This window comes from Scyliorhinus torazame, chromosome 2 (genome assembly GCF_047496885.1).
Source record: "Scyliorhinus torazame isolate Kashiwa2021f chromosome 2, sScyTor2.1, whole genome shotgun sequence".
In the NCBI taxonomy this organism is placed as follows: Eukaryota; Metazoa; Chordata; class Chondrichthyes; order Carcharhiniformes; family Scyliorhinidae; genus Scyliorhinus; species Scyliorhinus torazame.
Window position 1 is genome coordinate 219,103,055 of NC_092708.1, and position 16,050 is coordinate 219,119,104.

At 44.4% G+C, this 16,050-nt stretch overlaps 1 protein-coding gene across 3 annotated transcripts in view; it reads left to right on the plus strand.

The window, feature by feature from the left end:
* The window catches only part of lss (lanosterol synthase (2,3-oxidosqualene-lanosterol cyclase)), a 151,790-nt gene that overhangs the window by 13,697 nt on the left and 122,043 nt on the right, over positions 1-16,050 (plus strand). For all 3 annotated transcript variants that reach the window (XM_072483996.1, XM_072484003.1, XM_072484011.1), the window contains 3 exons: positions 5,189-5,327; positions 5,845-5,953; positions 15,729-15,850. In XM_072483996.1, coding sequence (XP_072340097.1) covers positions 5,189-5,327; positions 5,845-5,953; positions 15,729-15,850 — 370 coding nt within the window. The remainder of the gene's footprint in view (positions 1-5,188; positions 5,328-5,844; positions 5,954-15,728; positions 15,851-16,050) is intronic.

The following is a 16,050-nucleotide window of genomic DNA, read 5'->3' on the forward strand; positions in this document are numbered from 1 at the left end:
TCCTTCTAAATTCCAATGAGTACAGTGCCAGTCTACTCAACCTCTCCTCGTAATCCAACCCCTTCAGCTCTGGGATTAACCTAGTGAATCTCCTCTGCACACCCTCCAGTGCCAGTACGTCCTTTCTCAAGTAAGGAGACCAAAACAACACAATACTCCAGGTGTGGCCTCACTAACACCTTATACAATTGCAGCATAACCTCCATAGTCTTAAACTCCATCCCTCTAGCAATGAAGGACAAAATTCCATTTGCCTTCTTAATCACCTGTTGCACCTGTAAACCAACGTTTTGCAACTCATGCACGAGCACACCCAGGTCTCTCTGCACAGCAGCATGTTTTAATATTTTATCATTTAAATAATAATCCCTTTTGCTGTTATTCCTACCAAAATGGATAACCTCACATTTGTCAACATTGTATTCCATCTGCCAGACCCGAGCCCATTCACTTAACCTATCCAAATCCCTCTGCAGACTTCCAGTATCCTCTGCACTTTTTGCTTTATCACTTATCTTAGTGTCGTCTGCAAACCTGGACACATTGCCCTTGGTCCCCAACTCCAAATCATCTATGTAAATTGTGAACAATTGTGGGCCCAACACTGATCCCTGAGGGACACCACTAGCTACTGATTGCCAACCAGAGAAACACCCATTAATCCCCACTCTTTGCTTTCTATTAATTAACCAATCCTCTATCCATGCTACTACTTTACCCTTAATGCAATGCATCTTTATCTTATGCAGCAACCTTTTGTGTGGCACCTTGTAAAAGGCTTTCTGGAAATCCAGATATACCACATCCATTGGCTCCCCATTATCTACCGCACGGTTAATGTCCTCAAAAAATTCCACTAAATTAGTTAGGCACGACCTGCCTTTTATGAACCCATGCTGCGTCTGCCCAATGGGACAATTTCCATCCAGGTGCCTCGCTATTTTTTCCTTGATGATAGATTCCAGCATCTTCCCTACTACCGAAGTTAAGCTCACTGGCCTATAATTACCCGCTTTCTGCCTTCCTTCTTTTTTAAACAGTGGTGTCACGTTTGCTAATTTCCAATCCGCCGCGACCACCCCATAATATGATCATTTTTCCCCAAACACTTGTCCACTGTAATATCCCACTTGCGCCACTCATTCCCCAGAATTAGGCCCAGCTTAGAATGCTGTTTCCTTCCTGGTTGATCGAGAAACACTGAACAGGAAAGTTCTTTACAATATTCATGGTCTTGTGCCAACACAGAATATTGAGAATCTGCTGAGGTAAGGAAAACACTAACTTTATTAAGAAAGGTCTGACTGGGAGGTCTACAACAGAGAGCAAGATCATGTGACATTGCATCACTTCCTGTGATGATGTATACAATGTCTCATTAGCATATCACCGTTCGTTAGAATTAACTCCTTGTACTGCTATGCTTTTGCATCCATTTCAGGAATTCCTCATGTTCTTTGCCCTTTTGATTGCTACTATCCAGTTTATATTTGGAGATTGGTCCTTCATTATCACTACTTAATCGTTCTTGCGTTTTATTTGAGTTTGTCTGCAAATTTGCTCCTATCTCTTTCCAGTTATTTAGTGGCCTATAGTATGCTCTGTAGTGTGATAGCTCCTCAATTCTTTGAATCAAACTGAAATAACTCTTTAACTCCTTGACTACATCATCCATCTCCACTGCTTTAATAGTTTATTTGATCAATGTTGCCTGCCCCTTCCTTTATATGCCCCGATCATTGCTGAATATCCTGTTGACAGGAATATTCAGTTCCTCATCCTTTACTTATTTGAGCCTGGTCTCTTATGTGGTGACTTGTGCATGCAGCTCAACAAGCTGATTTACTGCAACACATGCATTTTTATGCACATGCACTTTAAAACCCACCTAAATTAAACTGCCTGCATATTGTGGATAGCACAATTGCTTCACAGCACCAGGGTCCCAGGTTCGATTCCGGCTTGGGTCACTGTCTGTGCGGAGTCTGCACATCCTCCCCGTGTGTGCGTGGGTTTCCTCCGGGTGCTCCGGTTTCCTCCCACAGTCCAAAGATGTGCAGGTTAGGTGCATTGGCCATGATAAATTGCCCTTGGTGTCCAAAATTCCCTTAGTGTTGGGTGGGGTTACTGGTTTATGGGGATAGGGTGGAGGTGTTGACCTTGGGTAGGGTGCTCTTTCCAAGAGCCGGTGCAGACTCGATGGGCCGAATGGCCTCCTTCTGCACTGTAAATTCTATGATATTCCCTGCTGTCTGAACTCTTCTATTCCTGAACTATTCTTTGGGTGAGACAAAGAGCACTAGAGTTGTTATCTGTACACTATTTTTCTCCTCTCTAATGTTTCATTCAAGTGTCCACACCCCTGCCAAGTTGGTTAGAATTTTCCCCACGATACTCACTAACCTTTCCATGTGATATTGGTCCCAATACTGCTCAGGTATCCATCTTCAACAGATCCTGGAACTGATCCCAATGCCTCAGGAATCCGAAATCCTTCCCTCCGGAGCAATTACACCAGCCTCATGCTAATTTGTTTTATCCTCTGCATCTCATACTTAGTTACATGTAGCAGTGGGATTAATTCAGAGATCGCAACCATTGAGGCACTACTTTTTAATTTCCTCCTGAGCTCCTGACTACAAAATCTCAACCATTTTCCTATCCATGTCAATGGTTAGACCATAAGATTTAGGAGCTGAATTAGGCCACTCGGCCCATTGAGTCTGCTCCGCCATTCAATCACGGCTGACTTGTTTATCATCCCCATTCTCCTGCCTTCTCCCCGTAACCCAATCCCCTTATTAATCAAGAACCTATCAATCTCTGGCTTAAAGGCACTCTGATTTGGCCTCCACAGCCTTCTGCGGCAATGAGTTCCACAGATTCACCACCCTCTGGCTGAAGAAATGTCTCCTCATTTCAGTTTTACAGGATCGTTCATGTAGTCTGAGGCTGTGTCCTCGGGTTCTACTAGTGGAAACATCTTCTCCAAGTCCACTCTATCTAGGCCTCTCAGTATTTTGTAATGGTTCCCATGTGGACCACAGCCCACAACTTCTCTATTTCTCTCCATCCCTTCAAAATTGCCCCTTCACCATCATCCTTTGCCCTGCGCCAGGGAGCAACACAACACATGGGGCTCATACCAATGGGTATAGAAACACCATTTTATTCCCCTAATTATGGAACCCTTTTGAGTTGTGTTTTTCTGTGTCTCACCCTGGCCTGTCATTTCCCCATGGTGCTGTGGCTGTACTCTAGGCTGCACTCCCCCATGGTGTCATTATCCTTGCTGACAGTCAGCATTTTATTTGCAACGTTTTGAATGATTTAATTGGCAGTGAATGTTTAAACCATTATCCTGTAGCTGTGTTGGGAGGATTGTTGCCAAATCCTCGTGGATTGCCCGGTGGTCTCCAGGAATTAAATATTAATCACCCAGGACACTGCTGTAAGCATCGTGGGAGGCAAATAATAGCATTAAAAACATTGTTTTTTCAAAGTACTTTGAATTATCAAAAAAAAAAACAACCGGAGAGGAAAGAGAGGCTGCTTGACTCCAGCCAAAAGTCACCAGTTCAAATAAGAGTGTATTATCTTTCCAATTGGTGTGGGAAGGGGGTGCGGTCCAATGATGCATGTGCCAAGCAAACATTGGCAGGAACATGGAAGTGTGGCTGGAGGTCCTGTGAGTAGTGTGCGTGGAGACTCCTGTGCGGAGTCTGCACATTCTCCCCGTGTGTGCGTGGGTTTCCTCCGGGTGCTCCGGTTTCCTCCCACAGTCCAAAGATGTGCAGGTTAGGTGGATTGGCCATGATAAATTGCCCCTTATGTCCAAAATTGCCCTTAGTGTTGGTGGGGTTACTGGGTTATGGGGATAGGGTGGAGGTGTTGACCTTGGGTAGGGTGCTCTTTCCAAGAGCCGGTGCAGACTCGATGGGCTGAATGGCCTCCTTCTGCACTGTACATTCTATGAATTCTATGATAAACCTGAAAACATCCAATCAGAGTTGACAACCCAGTTGGAATATAACCGAGAAGGGATACTGCATCTGAACATGCAGGGTCACTGGAGTAACATTAATAGAAATGCAATTCGTAACACGCAATGCAGATTAGGAACAGAGGAGACTGTGAGGACCCTCCATTTCAAATCAATGAACTTGAGGTCAGAAACGTGCCAATGCTGAGAGGAAAGAGTACATGAGAACCAATAGGGAATATAGTGGTGTTGTGGTAATGGCACTGGACTAGTAACTCAGATTAAGAAAAATGCTTTGGGGACTCTGGTTAAAATCCAACAAAGCAGCTGGTGGAAATTTCATTCAATATAGAAATCTGGAATGGAAAACCTAGCCTCCATGAAACTTCCATCAATTGTCAACGAAAGCCCATCTGGTTCGCTAATGTCCGATACGGATGGTCTGGTCTAAATGTGACTCCAGATCTACAGCAATGTCGTTGATTCTTAACTGCTCTCTGAAAGCCTAACAAGCCACTCAGTTCAAGAACAATTAAGAGACAACAAATGCTGGCCTTGCCAGCGATACCCAAAGAGTGAGAGAGAGCTGGATTAATGCATGTCACTATAGATCCGATAACAATAGGCAGGACAAAACCTGGAAGGAATTACTGAACCTGTTGGTAAGGAAGCTGGCTGCCATCAGTACCTTTTGGGAGACATTACTGAGCCTAGCAGCTTGGTTTATATCAGTAAAAATTCTTGCTTTAGCTTTGAGAGTGCAAATGTTAAATCTCACCATAAAGTCAACCTCCCAAACCTTTTTTTTGGATTTTTTTTTTTTTTGCAGTATCTTTCTCACTGATGAAAGCAAAAGGAAACAGCAGCAATAGTAACCGAGGATTTAAAACAAACTGAATATCTTGAAGAAAAAGTGACCCAGCAAAGGAGTGCCCTCTGAAATCCACCAACTTATGCCATTCTCGGCCAGACATGAACAGTGCAGAAATGGCAGGGATCTCAAATTGTCATTTATAAGTATCGTTTTGTATATAGAACTAGAGATTAAAATTATACATCACGACCCAGCACTGCGTGTTCCCCTCGTCTTTTCCATTTGCAAGCCTGTTTTCCAGATGTTATGAATCAAAATTGTATATTTAAGCTGCAAATTTCTGGGGTGGGGCAATGCTGAAATAAATCAATGTGTATCATGTCTTGTTTCAGAGTAAATTTACCAGGGATTTATCAAGTGCTGGTGCACCACAAGAGGCAGTTCTACAAGGAATGAGGTTTTATGCACAATTACAGGCAGAGGATGGACATTGGGCTGGTGACTATGGTGGACCACTCTTCCTTCTACCAGGTTAGTCAGCAACATTATGGAAATGGACCTTGGATACACTTCTATCGGGCACTTGTTTCTGAGGCCAGGGAAAGGAATTTGCAGAACAAATAAATCCACCTTGAAGCCCAATATTTCCAATGAAGGTGAGACCACAACAGACTGGAGAGGGAACTGAACTGAGGTGTGAGTTGAGGTGTAATGTATAGTGTTGGTGTTTAGGCTTGGGGTTTAAGGGATTCATTTTGACCTTTCTTTTGTATCTCCCTGCATCACACCCCATATCTCATCAAGAAAAGTAAGGAGAGAGAAGCAAGAGTAACATCATCGACTTTCTTGAAGCTTTCTATTTTGTCCAGAGAAATGTCTTCTGTGTTTTCTGATGGCATGACTGAGATTGGGAAATGAAGAATTCAAATAATTGTGGCTCAGTCCATGTTAACCCCAGAAGGATAGTTTCAATTTTGGGAATGGACTGTTAAATATAATGATTCTCACAATCAAAAACCGTTCTTTAACCAGTGCTAACTCCTTTTAGGGCTCCTGATTACATGTCATGTAGCAAAGATATCACTGACAGAGGCTCAGAAGAAGGAAATGGTTCGATATCTGCGCTCAGTGCAACTTCCAGATGGAGGCTGGGGTTTGTAAGTACAAATACATTTGTTACAAGTTACAACATTGAATAGAGATCGAGTTTGTTCATGACCTGGTCTTGCGTTTGCACCCCTTCTGTGCCACCTTGTGCTGCAGACTGGTCTAATCTAGGGAAAAGAGGTGAAGGGCTCACTTACTGACACCCGTGGTTCACTGATTATTTGAATTCCTGTGCTATCCAAATAATATATAATGGACCAGAATTCACAGCCCTAGCACAAAATCAATATTTCCTGCAAAGAGCTGCTAGCAATTGACTCCGGAATGGGAGTAACAAGGCGATAGATGCCATGTTGGTGTGAAGAATGGGGTTTAGTCACATTGCAAGATCCAATTCTGAACATTCCATTTCAACTCCACTCTCCTTATCAAGAGGTCAGGTGGCACAGTGGGTCCCTGCCTCTGAGCCAGAGGTTCCACTTTCGAATTCCACTTCAGGACTTGATGGTCACGGAAAGTGTGGTCACAACATTGCCAAACAGGTTGATTATCAATTACATCCTTCCTATAATGTGGCGACCAGAATTGCACAGAGTACTCCAGATGTGGCCTCATTAATGTTCTATTCAGCTCCATCATGACCTCCCTGCTTTTGTAATCTATGCCCTGATTGATATGCCTTTTTCACCACCCTATTAACCTACCCTTCTGCCTTCAAAGATCTGTGGACAAACATGCCAAGGTTCTTCTGAACTTTCCCAGTGTCAGCCCTTTCATAGTATACTTCCTTATCAAATTACTCCTTCCATAGTGTATCACCTCACGCTTTTCAGGGTTAAATTCCATCTGCCACTTACCGCCCATTTGTCCATCCCATCTGTATCTTCCTGTAACCCAAGGCACTCAAACTCACTGTTAACCACTCAGCCAATCTTTGTGTCATCCACAAATGTATTGATCCTACCCCCACATAGTCATCTATGTCATTTATAGAAATGACAAACAATAGGCCTAGCACGGATCCCTGTGGTATGCCACTGGTCACTGGCTTCCAGACACTAAGGCAGCCATCTATCATCACCCTCTGTCTCCTACAGCTAAGTCAATTATGAATCCACCTCATCAAATCACCCTGTATCTCATGTGCATTTGCCTTCTTAATCAAGACTCCCATGTGGGACCTTGTCAGAGGCTTTGCTGAAATCCATGTAAACTACATTGACTGCACCACCCTCATCTACTCACTTGGTTACATGCTCAAATAATTTAATCAAATTTGTTAGGCGTGACCTCCCTCTGACAAAGCCATGCTGACAACCCCTGATCAAACCTTGCCTCTCCAAGATTCTCTCCTTCAGAATCTTCTCTAGTAATTTCCCAACCACTGACGTGAGACTCACTGTTCTGCAGTTCCCTGGCTTGTCCCTACAACCTTTCTTAAATATTGGGACCACATTAGCTGTTCTCCAATCCTCTGGTACCTCCCCTGTGGTCAGAGCCCCGACAATCTCCTCCCTCGTGTGCCACAGCATCCTGGGACACAATTCATTTGGACCTGGATATTTGTTCACTTTTAAGCCTGCTAATACCTCCAATACTTTGTCACTCCAGATGACAATTTTCTCAAGAACTTCACAATCTTTCTGTCCGAGTTCCATAACTACCTTCTCATTCTCTTGGGTGAAGACAGATGTGAAATATTCGGTCAACACCCTATCAATGTCCTTTGGCTCCACCCACTCCTCCCTGTTGGTCCTGAATAGTCCCTACTCTTTCCCTGGTTTTCCTCTTCCCATTGATACACTTATAGACTATCTTGGGATTTTCGCTACTTTTACCAGCCAGAGCTTTCTCATATCCCCTCTTTGCTCTCCTAATTGCTTTCTTAAGCTCTATCCTGCACTTTCTGAACTCCACAAATGCCTCTGCAGTCTTGCTCCCCTTAAGACCATAAGACATAGGAGCGGAAGTAAGGCCATTCGGCCCATCGAGTCCACTCCACCATTCAATCATGGCTGATTTCAACTCCATTTACCCGCTCTCTCTCCATAGCCCTTAATTCCTTGAGAAATCAAGAATTTATCAACTTCTGTCTTAAAGACACTCAACGTCCCGGCCTCCACCGCCCTCTGTGGCAATGAATTCCACAGACCCACCACTCTCTGGCTGAAGAAATTTCTCCTCATCTCTGTTCTAAAGTGACTCCCTTTTATTCTAAGGCTGTGCCCCCGCGTCCTAGTCTCCCCTGCTAATGGAAACAACTTCCCTACATCCACACTATCTAAGCCATTCATTATCTTGTAAGTTTCTATTAGATCTCCCGTCAACCTCCTAAACTCCAATGAATATAATCCCAGGATCCTCAGACGTTCATCGTATGTTAGGACTACCATTCCTGGGATCATCCGTGTGAATCTCCGCTGGACCCGCTCCAGTGCCAGTCTGTCCTTCCTGAGGTGTGGGGCCCAAAATTGCTCACAGTATTCTAAATGGGGCCTAACTAATGCTTTATAAAGCTTCAGAAGTACATCCCTCCTTTTATATTCCAAGCCTCTTGAGATGAATGACAACATTGCATTTGCTTTCTTAATTACGGACTCAACCTGCAAGTTTACCTTTAAGGAATCCTGGACTAGGACTCCCAAGTCCCTTTGCACTTCAGCATTATGAATTTTGTCACCGTTTAGAAAATAGTCCACGCCTCTATTCTTTTTTCCAAAGTGCAAGACCTCGCACTTGCCCACGTTGAATTTCATCAGCCATTTCTTGGACCACTCTCCTAAACTGTCTAAATCCTTCTGCAGCCTCCCCACCTCCTCCATACTACCTGCCCCTCCACCTATCTTTGTATCATCGGCAAACTTAGCCAGAATGCCCTCAGTCCCGTCATCTAGATCGTTAATATATAAAGAGAACAGCTGTGGCCCCAACACTGAACCCTGCGGGACACCACTCGTCATCGGTTGCCATTCCGAAAAAGAACCTTTTATCCCAACTCTCTGCCTTCTGCCTGACAGCCAATCGTCAATCCATGTTAGTACCTTGCCTCGAATACCATGGGCCCTTATTTTACTCAGCAGTCTCCCGTGAGGCGCCTTATCAAAGGCCTTTTGGAAGTCGAGATAGATAACATCCATTGGCTCTCCTTGGTCTAACCTATTTGTTATCTCTTCAAAGAACTCTAACAGGTTTGTCAGGCACGACCTCCCCTTACTAAATCCATGCTGACTTGTCCTAATCCGACCCTGCACTTCCAAGAATTTAGAAATCTCATCCTTAACAATGGATTCTAGAATCTTGCCAAAAACCGAGGTTAGACTAATTGGCCTATAATTTTCCATCTTTTTCCTTGTTCCCTTCTTGAACAGGGGGGTTACAACAGCGATTTTCCAATCCTCTGGTACTTTCCCTGACTCCAGTGACTTTTGAAAGATCATAACTAACGCCTCCACTATTTCTTCAGCTATCTCCTTTAGAACCCTAGGATGTAGCCCATCTGGGCTTATCAAAATTTATCAATTTTTAGACCTCTTAGTTTCTCTAGCACGTTCTCCTTTGTGATGGCTACCATATTCAACTCTGTCCCCTGACTCTCCGGAATTGTTGGGATATTACTCATGTCTTCTACTGTGAAGACTGACGCAAAGTACTTATTCAGTTCCTCGGCTATATCCTTGTCTCCCATCACAAAATTACCAGCGTCATTTTGGAGCGGCGCAATGTCAACTTTTGCCTCCCATTTGTTTTTAATGTATTTAAAGAAACTTTTACTATCATTCCTAATGTTACTGGCTAGCCTACCTTCAAATTTGATCCTCTCTTTCCTTATCTCTCTCTTTGTTATCCTCTGTTTGTTTTTGTAGCCTTCCCAATCTTCTGACTTCCCACTACTCTTTGCCACATTATAGGCTCTCTCTTTTGCTTTGATGCATTCCCTAACTTCCCTTGTCAGCCATGGCTGCCTAATCCCCCCTCTGATAACCTTTCTTTTCTTTGGGATGAACCTCTGTACTGTGTCCTCAATTACTCCCAGAAACTCCTGCCATTGCTGTTCTACTGTCTTTCACACTCGGCTCTGCTCCCAGTCGATTTTCGTCAGTTCCTCCCTCATGCCCCTGTAGTTACCTTTATTTAACTGTAACACTTTTACATCTGATTCTACCTTCTTTCTTTCAAATTGGAGATTGAATTCGATCATATTATGATCACTGCCTCCTAAGTGCTCCCTTACTTTAAGATCTTTAATCAGGTCTGGCTCATTACATAACACTAAATCCAGAATGGCCTGTTCCCTCGTGGGCTCCATCACGAGCTGTTCCAAAAAGCCCTCCTGTAAACATTCAATGAATTCCCTTTCCTTGGGTCCACTGGCAGTATTATTTACCCAGTCCACCTGCATATTAAAGTCCCCCATGATCACTGTGACCTTGCCTTTCTGACATGCACTTTCTATTTCGTGGTGCATTTTGTGCCCCTGGTCCTGACCACTGTTAGGAGGCCTGTACATAACTCCCATTATGGTTTTTTTGCCTTTGTGGGTCCTCAACTCTACCCACACAGACTCCACATCATCCGATCCTATGTCGTTTAGTGCTATTGATTTAATTTCATTCCTTTTTTTTAATTAAATATTTTATTGAAAATTTTTGGTCAACCAACACAGTACATTGTGCATCCTTTACACAATATTATAACAACACAAATAACAATGACCCGATTTAATTTCATTCCTAATTAACAAGGCAACCCCGCCCCCTCTGCCCACCTCTCTGTCTTTTCGATAGGTTGTGAATCCCTGGATGTTTAAATGCCAGTCCTGAACCCTCTGCAACCATGTCTCTGTGATGCCTACCACATCATACCTGCCAGTCACAATCTGGGCCACAAGCTCATCTACCTTGTTCCGTACACTGCACGCATTTAAATATAGCACCTTTAATTCTCTATTGACCGTCCCTTTTTGTTTTCTTAGTGTGGTGGACCTTGGTTTACTGAGCCTTTCCATACACTCTGTCATATTTTGTGGGATGGGGACAATCAAAACCACTCTTGAGTTTTGTCTGTTCGTGTTTTTTTTATTCCTAAGCAGCTACGCTCCCCGCTGATTGCTTCACCTCTTGGTTCCCTGACTTTCCCTTCCCTCCTCTCTCCCCCCCCCCCCCCCCCCCCCAATCTTTAGTTTAAAGTCCTATTGACCACCCTATTTACTCTTTTCGCCAGAACACTGGTCCCGGCTCGGTTTAGGTGGAGACCATCCCAACGGTATAGGTCCCCCCGTCCCAAAACTGATGCCAGTGTCCCATGAAAAGGAACCCCTCATTCCCACACCACTCTTTCAGCCACGTGTTAACTTCCCTTATTCTTGCCTCCCTATGCCAATTTGCACGTGGCTTGGGCAGTAATCCGGAGATTATGACCCTTGAGGACCTGTTTTTTAATTTGAATCCTAGCTCTTTATAATCTCTAAACAGGTCCTCTTTCCTAGACTTGCCTATGTTGTTGGTACCGACATGGACCACAACAACTGGATCCTCCCCCTCCCTCTCCAGTACCCTTTCAAGCCAGTCAGAGATGTCCCACACCCTAGCACCGGGCAGGCAACATACCATGCGGGACTCTTTATCCTGCTCACAAAGGATACTATCTATCCCCCTGATAATAGAATCCCCTACAACTACAACTTGCCTATTTACTCCCTCCCCTTGAATGGCCTGCTGAACCATGGTGCCTTGGTCAGCTGACTCATCCTTCCTGCAACCCTGTTCGCCATCCACACGGAGCAAGTGCCTCATACCTGTTGGACAGAGTCAAGGGCTGAGGCTCCTGAGTTCCTGACTGCTGGTTCCCTTTACCTGCCTGACTTGCAGTCACACCCTGCTGTCCCTGGCCACTGGCAGGATTTAAACTACTTACTCTGACAGGTGTGACTGCCTCCTGAAACACAGTGTCCAGGTAAGTCTCCCCCTCCCGGATGTGCCTCAATGTTTGAAGCTCAGACTCCAGCTCATCAACTCTGAGCCGGAGCTCTTTGAGCAGCCAACACTTACTGCAGATGTGGTCGCTGCAGCTCGCAATGGGATCTGCCAGCTCCCACATCAAGCAGCTCAAGCACATCACCTGACCAGCCATCACTAATTAATTAGTTTAATTTAAGTTTATGGTGGGGACAGCTTCAGCCAATCAGACCCTACCCTGCACTTTTAACTGGAAAAACAGCACAATTAGATTAACCACTTACCTTTCCTGGTTACCTTACTGCACCAAACTACCAAATTCTCACTGTCTGTATCTCCCTCACTCCGGCTGTATCTCCTTGACCTGCGCAATGCTAATAATATAATATAATAATGCTAATAATAATAATATAATATGGCACTTACCTCACACCAATGGATCTTATTATTAGGTTAGAGGAGGAGGGTGAGTGGGCGACACTACACGTGTAGTGTCTCGGGTTTCCTCTCCACCAGAATTTATTGGTTGGGGGGGGGGGGTCTTCCCAGAAGTCCGCGGGTCGAAAAAAATAAAACCGAAAAGAAGTGTTTTTTTTTAAAGGAGAAACTTACCTCCCAGAAATCACTTGCGCACCGCTCCCGCCGAAATCCAATGGCCTGCTCCTGTGAAGGTAAGTGTTTTTAAAGGAGAAACTTACCTCCCAGAAATCACTTGCGCACCGCTCCCGCCGCCGAAATCCAATATATTTGTTAAAAGCCCCTCTCTTCCTTCTCATTGTATCCTGAATGTCTCTGGTCAACCATGGTTCTCTGGGTTTGTTACACCTTCCTATTATCCTAGAGGGAACATATTGGGCCTGTACCCTCCCCATTTCATCTTTGAATGCTCCCCGCTATTCTTCTGTAGATTTCCCCACAAGTAACTCTTTCCATTCTACCTTGGCCAGATCCTGCCTTTTTTTGTTAAAGCATACGCTTCGCCCAATCTAAAACCTTTTTTGCAACTTGTCTATTTCTTTGTGCATAACAAATTTAAATTGAACCATTTTGTGGTCGCTATGCACCCCCACCAACACATCAACCACCTGTCTGGCTTCATTCCCCAGAATTAGGTCCAGCACTGCACCATCCTTTGTTGGATCCTCCACATATTGAGCTAAAAGGTTCTCCTCTATACATTTTAAGAACTCTACTCCATCCAAGACTGTAACATGATAGCTATCCCAATTAATTTGGAGAAAGTTGAAATCACCTAATCACCCACCCTCTTATTATTTTTACATACCTCTGCGAATTGCGCACACATTTGCTCCTCAATTTCCCGCTGACTATCTGAGGGTCTATAATAAACACCTAGCAACGTAGCTGTCTCTATTTTATTCCTAAGCTCCACCCACGAAGCTTCATTTGATGGCCCCCTTCAAGATATCATCTCTCCTTATTGAAGTAACTGCCTCCTTAACTAATAATGCAATGCCTCCTCCTTTTTTACCCCCTCTTCCGTCATGCCTGAAGTTTCTATATCCCGGGATGTTGAGCTGCCAATCCTGTCCCCCACTCAACCATGTCTCTGTGATAGTTATTCTATCATAATTACACGTGTCAATCATCGCCTTAACTCATCCGTTTTACCTTTGGTTCAGCACAGTGGGCTGGTTTAGCACAGTGGGCTGAACAGCTGGCTTGTAATGCAGAACAATGCCAGCAGCGCGGGTTCAATTCCGGTACCGGCCTCCCCGAACAGGCTCCGGATTGTGGCGACTAGGGGCTTTTCACAGTAACTTCATTAAAGCCTACTTGTGACAATAAGCGATTATTTCTTTTAATACTCCTGGCATTTAAGTAGAGGCCATCCAGCCTTGTCTTTCTCCCTGTATTCCCTATGACCTGATTGCTTTTCTGTTATACTGTGTCCCTATTCTGCTACCAACCTGCTCCCCTTCCCAACAGCACTAACTAACCCACCAGCAAGGATGTTAGTCCCACTCTGGTTTAGATGTAGACCGTCCCGCTTGTACAGGTCCCTACTTCCCCCAAAATGGTTCCAATGGTCCAGGAATCTAAAACCCTCCCTCCTGTGCCAATTCTTAAGCAACACAGTCATCTATGCTACTCTCCTAGTCCTGTACTCATTATCACGTGGCACTGGGAGTAATCCAGAGATTACAACCCAAGAGTTCCTGCTCTTTAAGTCTATTGCCTAACTCCCTGAATTCTTGATGTAAGACCTTATCCCTCTTTGTACTTATGTCATTGGTACCAACATGTACCATGACCACCTGCAGCTGTTCAGTGACATCCCGGACCCTGGCACCAGGGAGGCAACATGCCACCCTGGAGTCTTTTTCACGACCATAGAAGCGCCTATCTGTGCCCCGACTATGGTGTCCCCTATGCCTATTGCTCTACTGCGCTTTGATCCTCCTTGCTGAACAACAGAGCCAGCTGTGGTGCCACTGCTATTGTTTCTCCCCCCCCCCCCCCTTTCTAGCGGTCACCCATCTGTCTGCCTGCACCTTGGGTGTGACCACGCCTCTATGACTCCTGTCTATGATGCTTTCTGCTATCTGCATTCTCTTAAGTGCATCCAACTGCTGCATCAACGGAACCTCTGTGAGGAGCTGCCATTGGAACGCTGGAAGCATCACGGACCTCCCACATCTCACAGTTAGAGCACTGCACCCCGCTGGCTGACTGCTAGCACTAATTAATTAAGTACCTCAAAATAAATAGTTATTAAATTTTGCACTAATTGATCAATTACATTAAAATAAATACGTATTAAATTTAAGTTAAAATTAATTATATGGTCCCTTGTGCTAGATTTCTCCAATAAATATTATGCTCAATGCACTAATCTTCTAGTTACTCCTCAACTTAATTACTCTAGTTTTTCAAATTTAGAACAGATTCCCAACCAACCAATCAGGTCACCGCTTTACTGAGACGTCATTTTTCAGTATTTAGTTTTTTTCCCCCAGTCCCCGATAACCAACAGGTAAGTTATTTATACTTACTTTTCCAAAACTCCTCCTTCCCGAGTTGGTGCCAACTCCGCTCCCTGCCGACTAGGCTGCAAATCTTCGAGGTAAGTTATTTATATTTACTGTTCCAAAGCTATACCTCCTCCTCGAATTTGCGCCAATTCCGCTCCCTGCTGACTATCCTCCCCATACAAAGAAAGGGGAGATTGGTCCTGGACTGATGTTATTTCTCTCTCTATTTCAATACTGCCATTGCCAAATGGAAACTGAGATGGCGATGGCTACCGTGTGGAATGGATGTTATGTTGCTGTTATGGTACCAATCTCAAAGTTGTGGGTTGAAATCCCAATAGGAGATGTTGTCAAATTTAATTTGGCAAACTTGCTCATTCTTGAGATGGCATCTAAATAAAAACGAGCATGTAAGCTGCTGGGAGTGTTATTAAAACCCAAGTGGCTCACTAATGTCATTCATGGAATCATAGAATCCCTATAGCGCAGAAGGAGGCCATTCAGCCCAATGAGTCTGCACTGACCCTTCAAATGAGCTGACTCTATCCATGTCCACTCCACCATCCACCCCGCCCTATCCCCATAACGCCATAATCTAACCTGCACATCTCTGGACACTTACGGGGCAATTTATCTTGGCCAATCCAGCTACCCCGTACAGCTTTGGACTGTGGGCGGAAACTAGAGCACCCGGAGGAAACCCACATCTTCAGTAAGATGTAGAATGACCGACTGTTGTGATTTCACCAATGCTGAGGACAGTACTGCTGTTCTTGGGTTAATGTTAAACCTGTGCCTTGCTTTGTTTCTGGCCAGTTTGCACTTTGCTGTATCTTAATGTCAAATATGACCCATGTGTTTGATTTGATTGCTAGGCATGTGGAGGACAAGTCGACGGTTTTTGGAACAGCACTGAATTACACAGCCCTACGAATCCTTGGCGTCGGGCCAGATGACCCCAACCTGGTGCGAGCAAGAAATATCCTTCATGATAAAGGTTAGGTATCCAAATAATTTAAACCAGTGCATTAGGAACTTTTTCCTCAAGATTTATAGCTGCTTGAGGTAAACTGATTACAAATGCTAAGCAACAGTGCTCCGTAACGCTTCCAAAACAAAGCCTGCAGACGATTCAGGAAGAGGCTTCAAGAATAATTTGAAATAATAAAGTGGGTACATCTGCAACAAGAGGCCGAT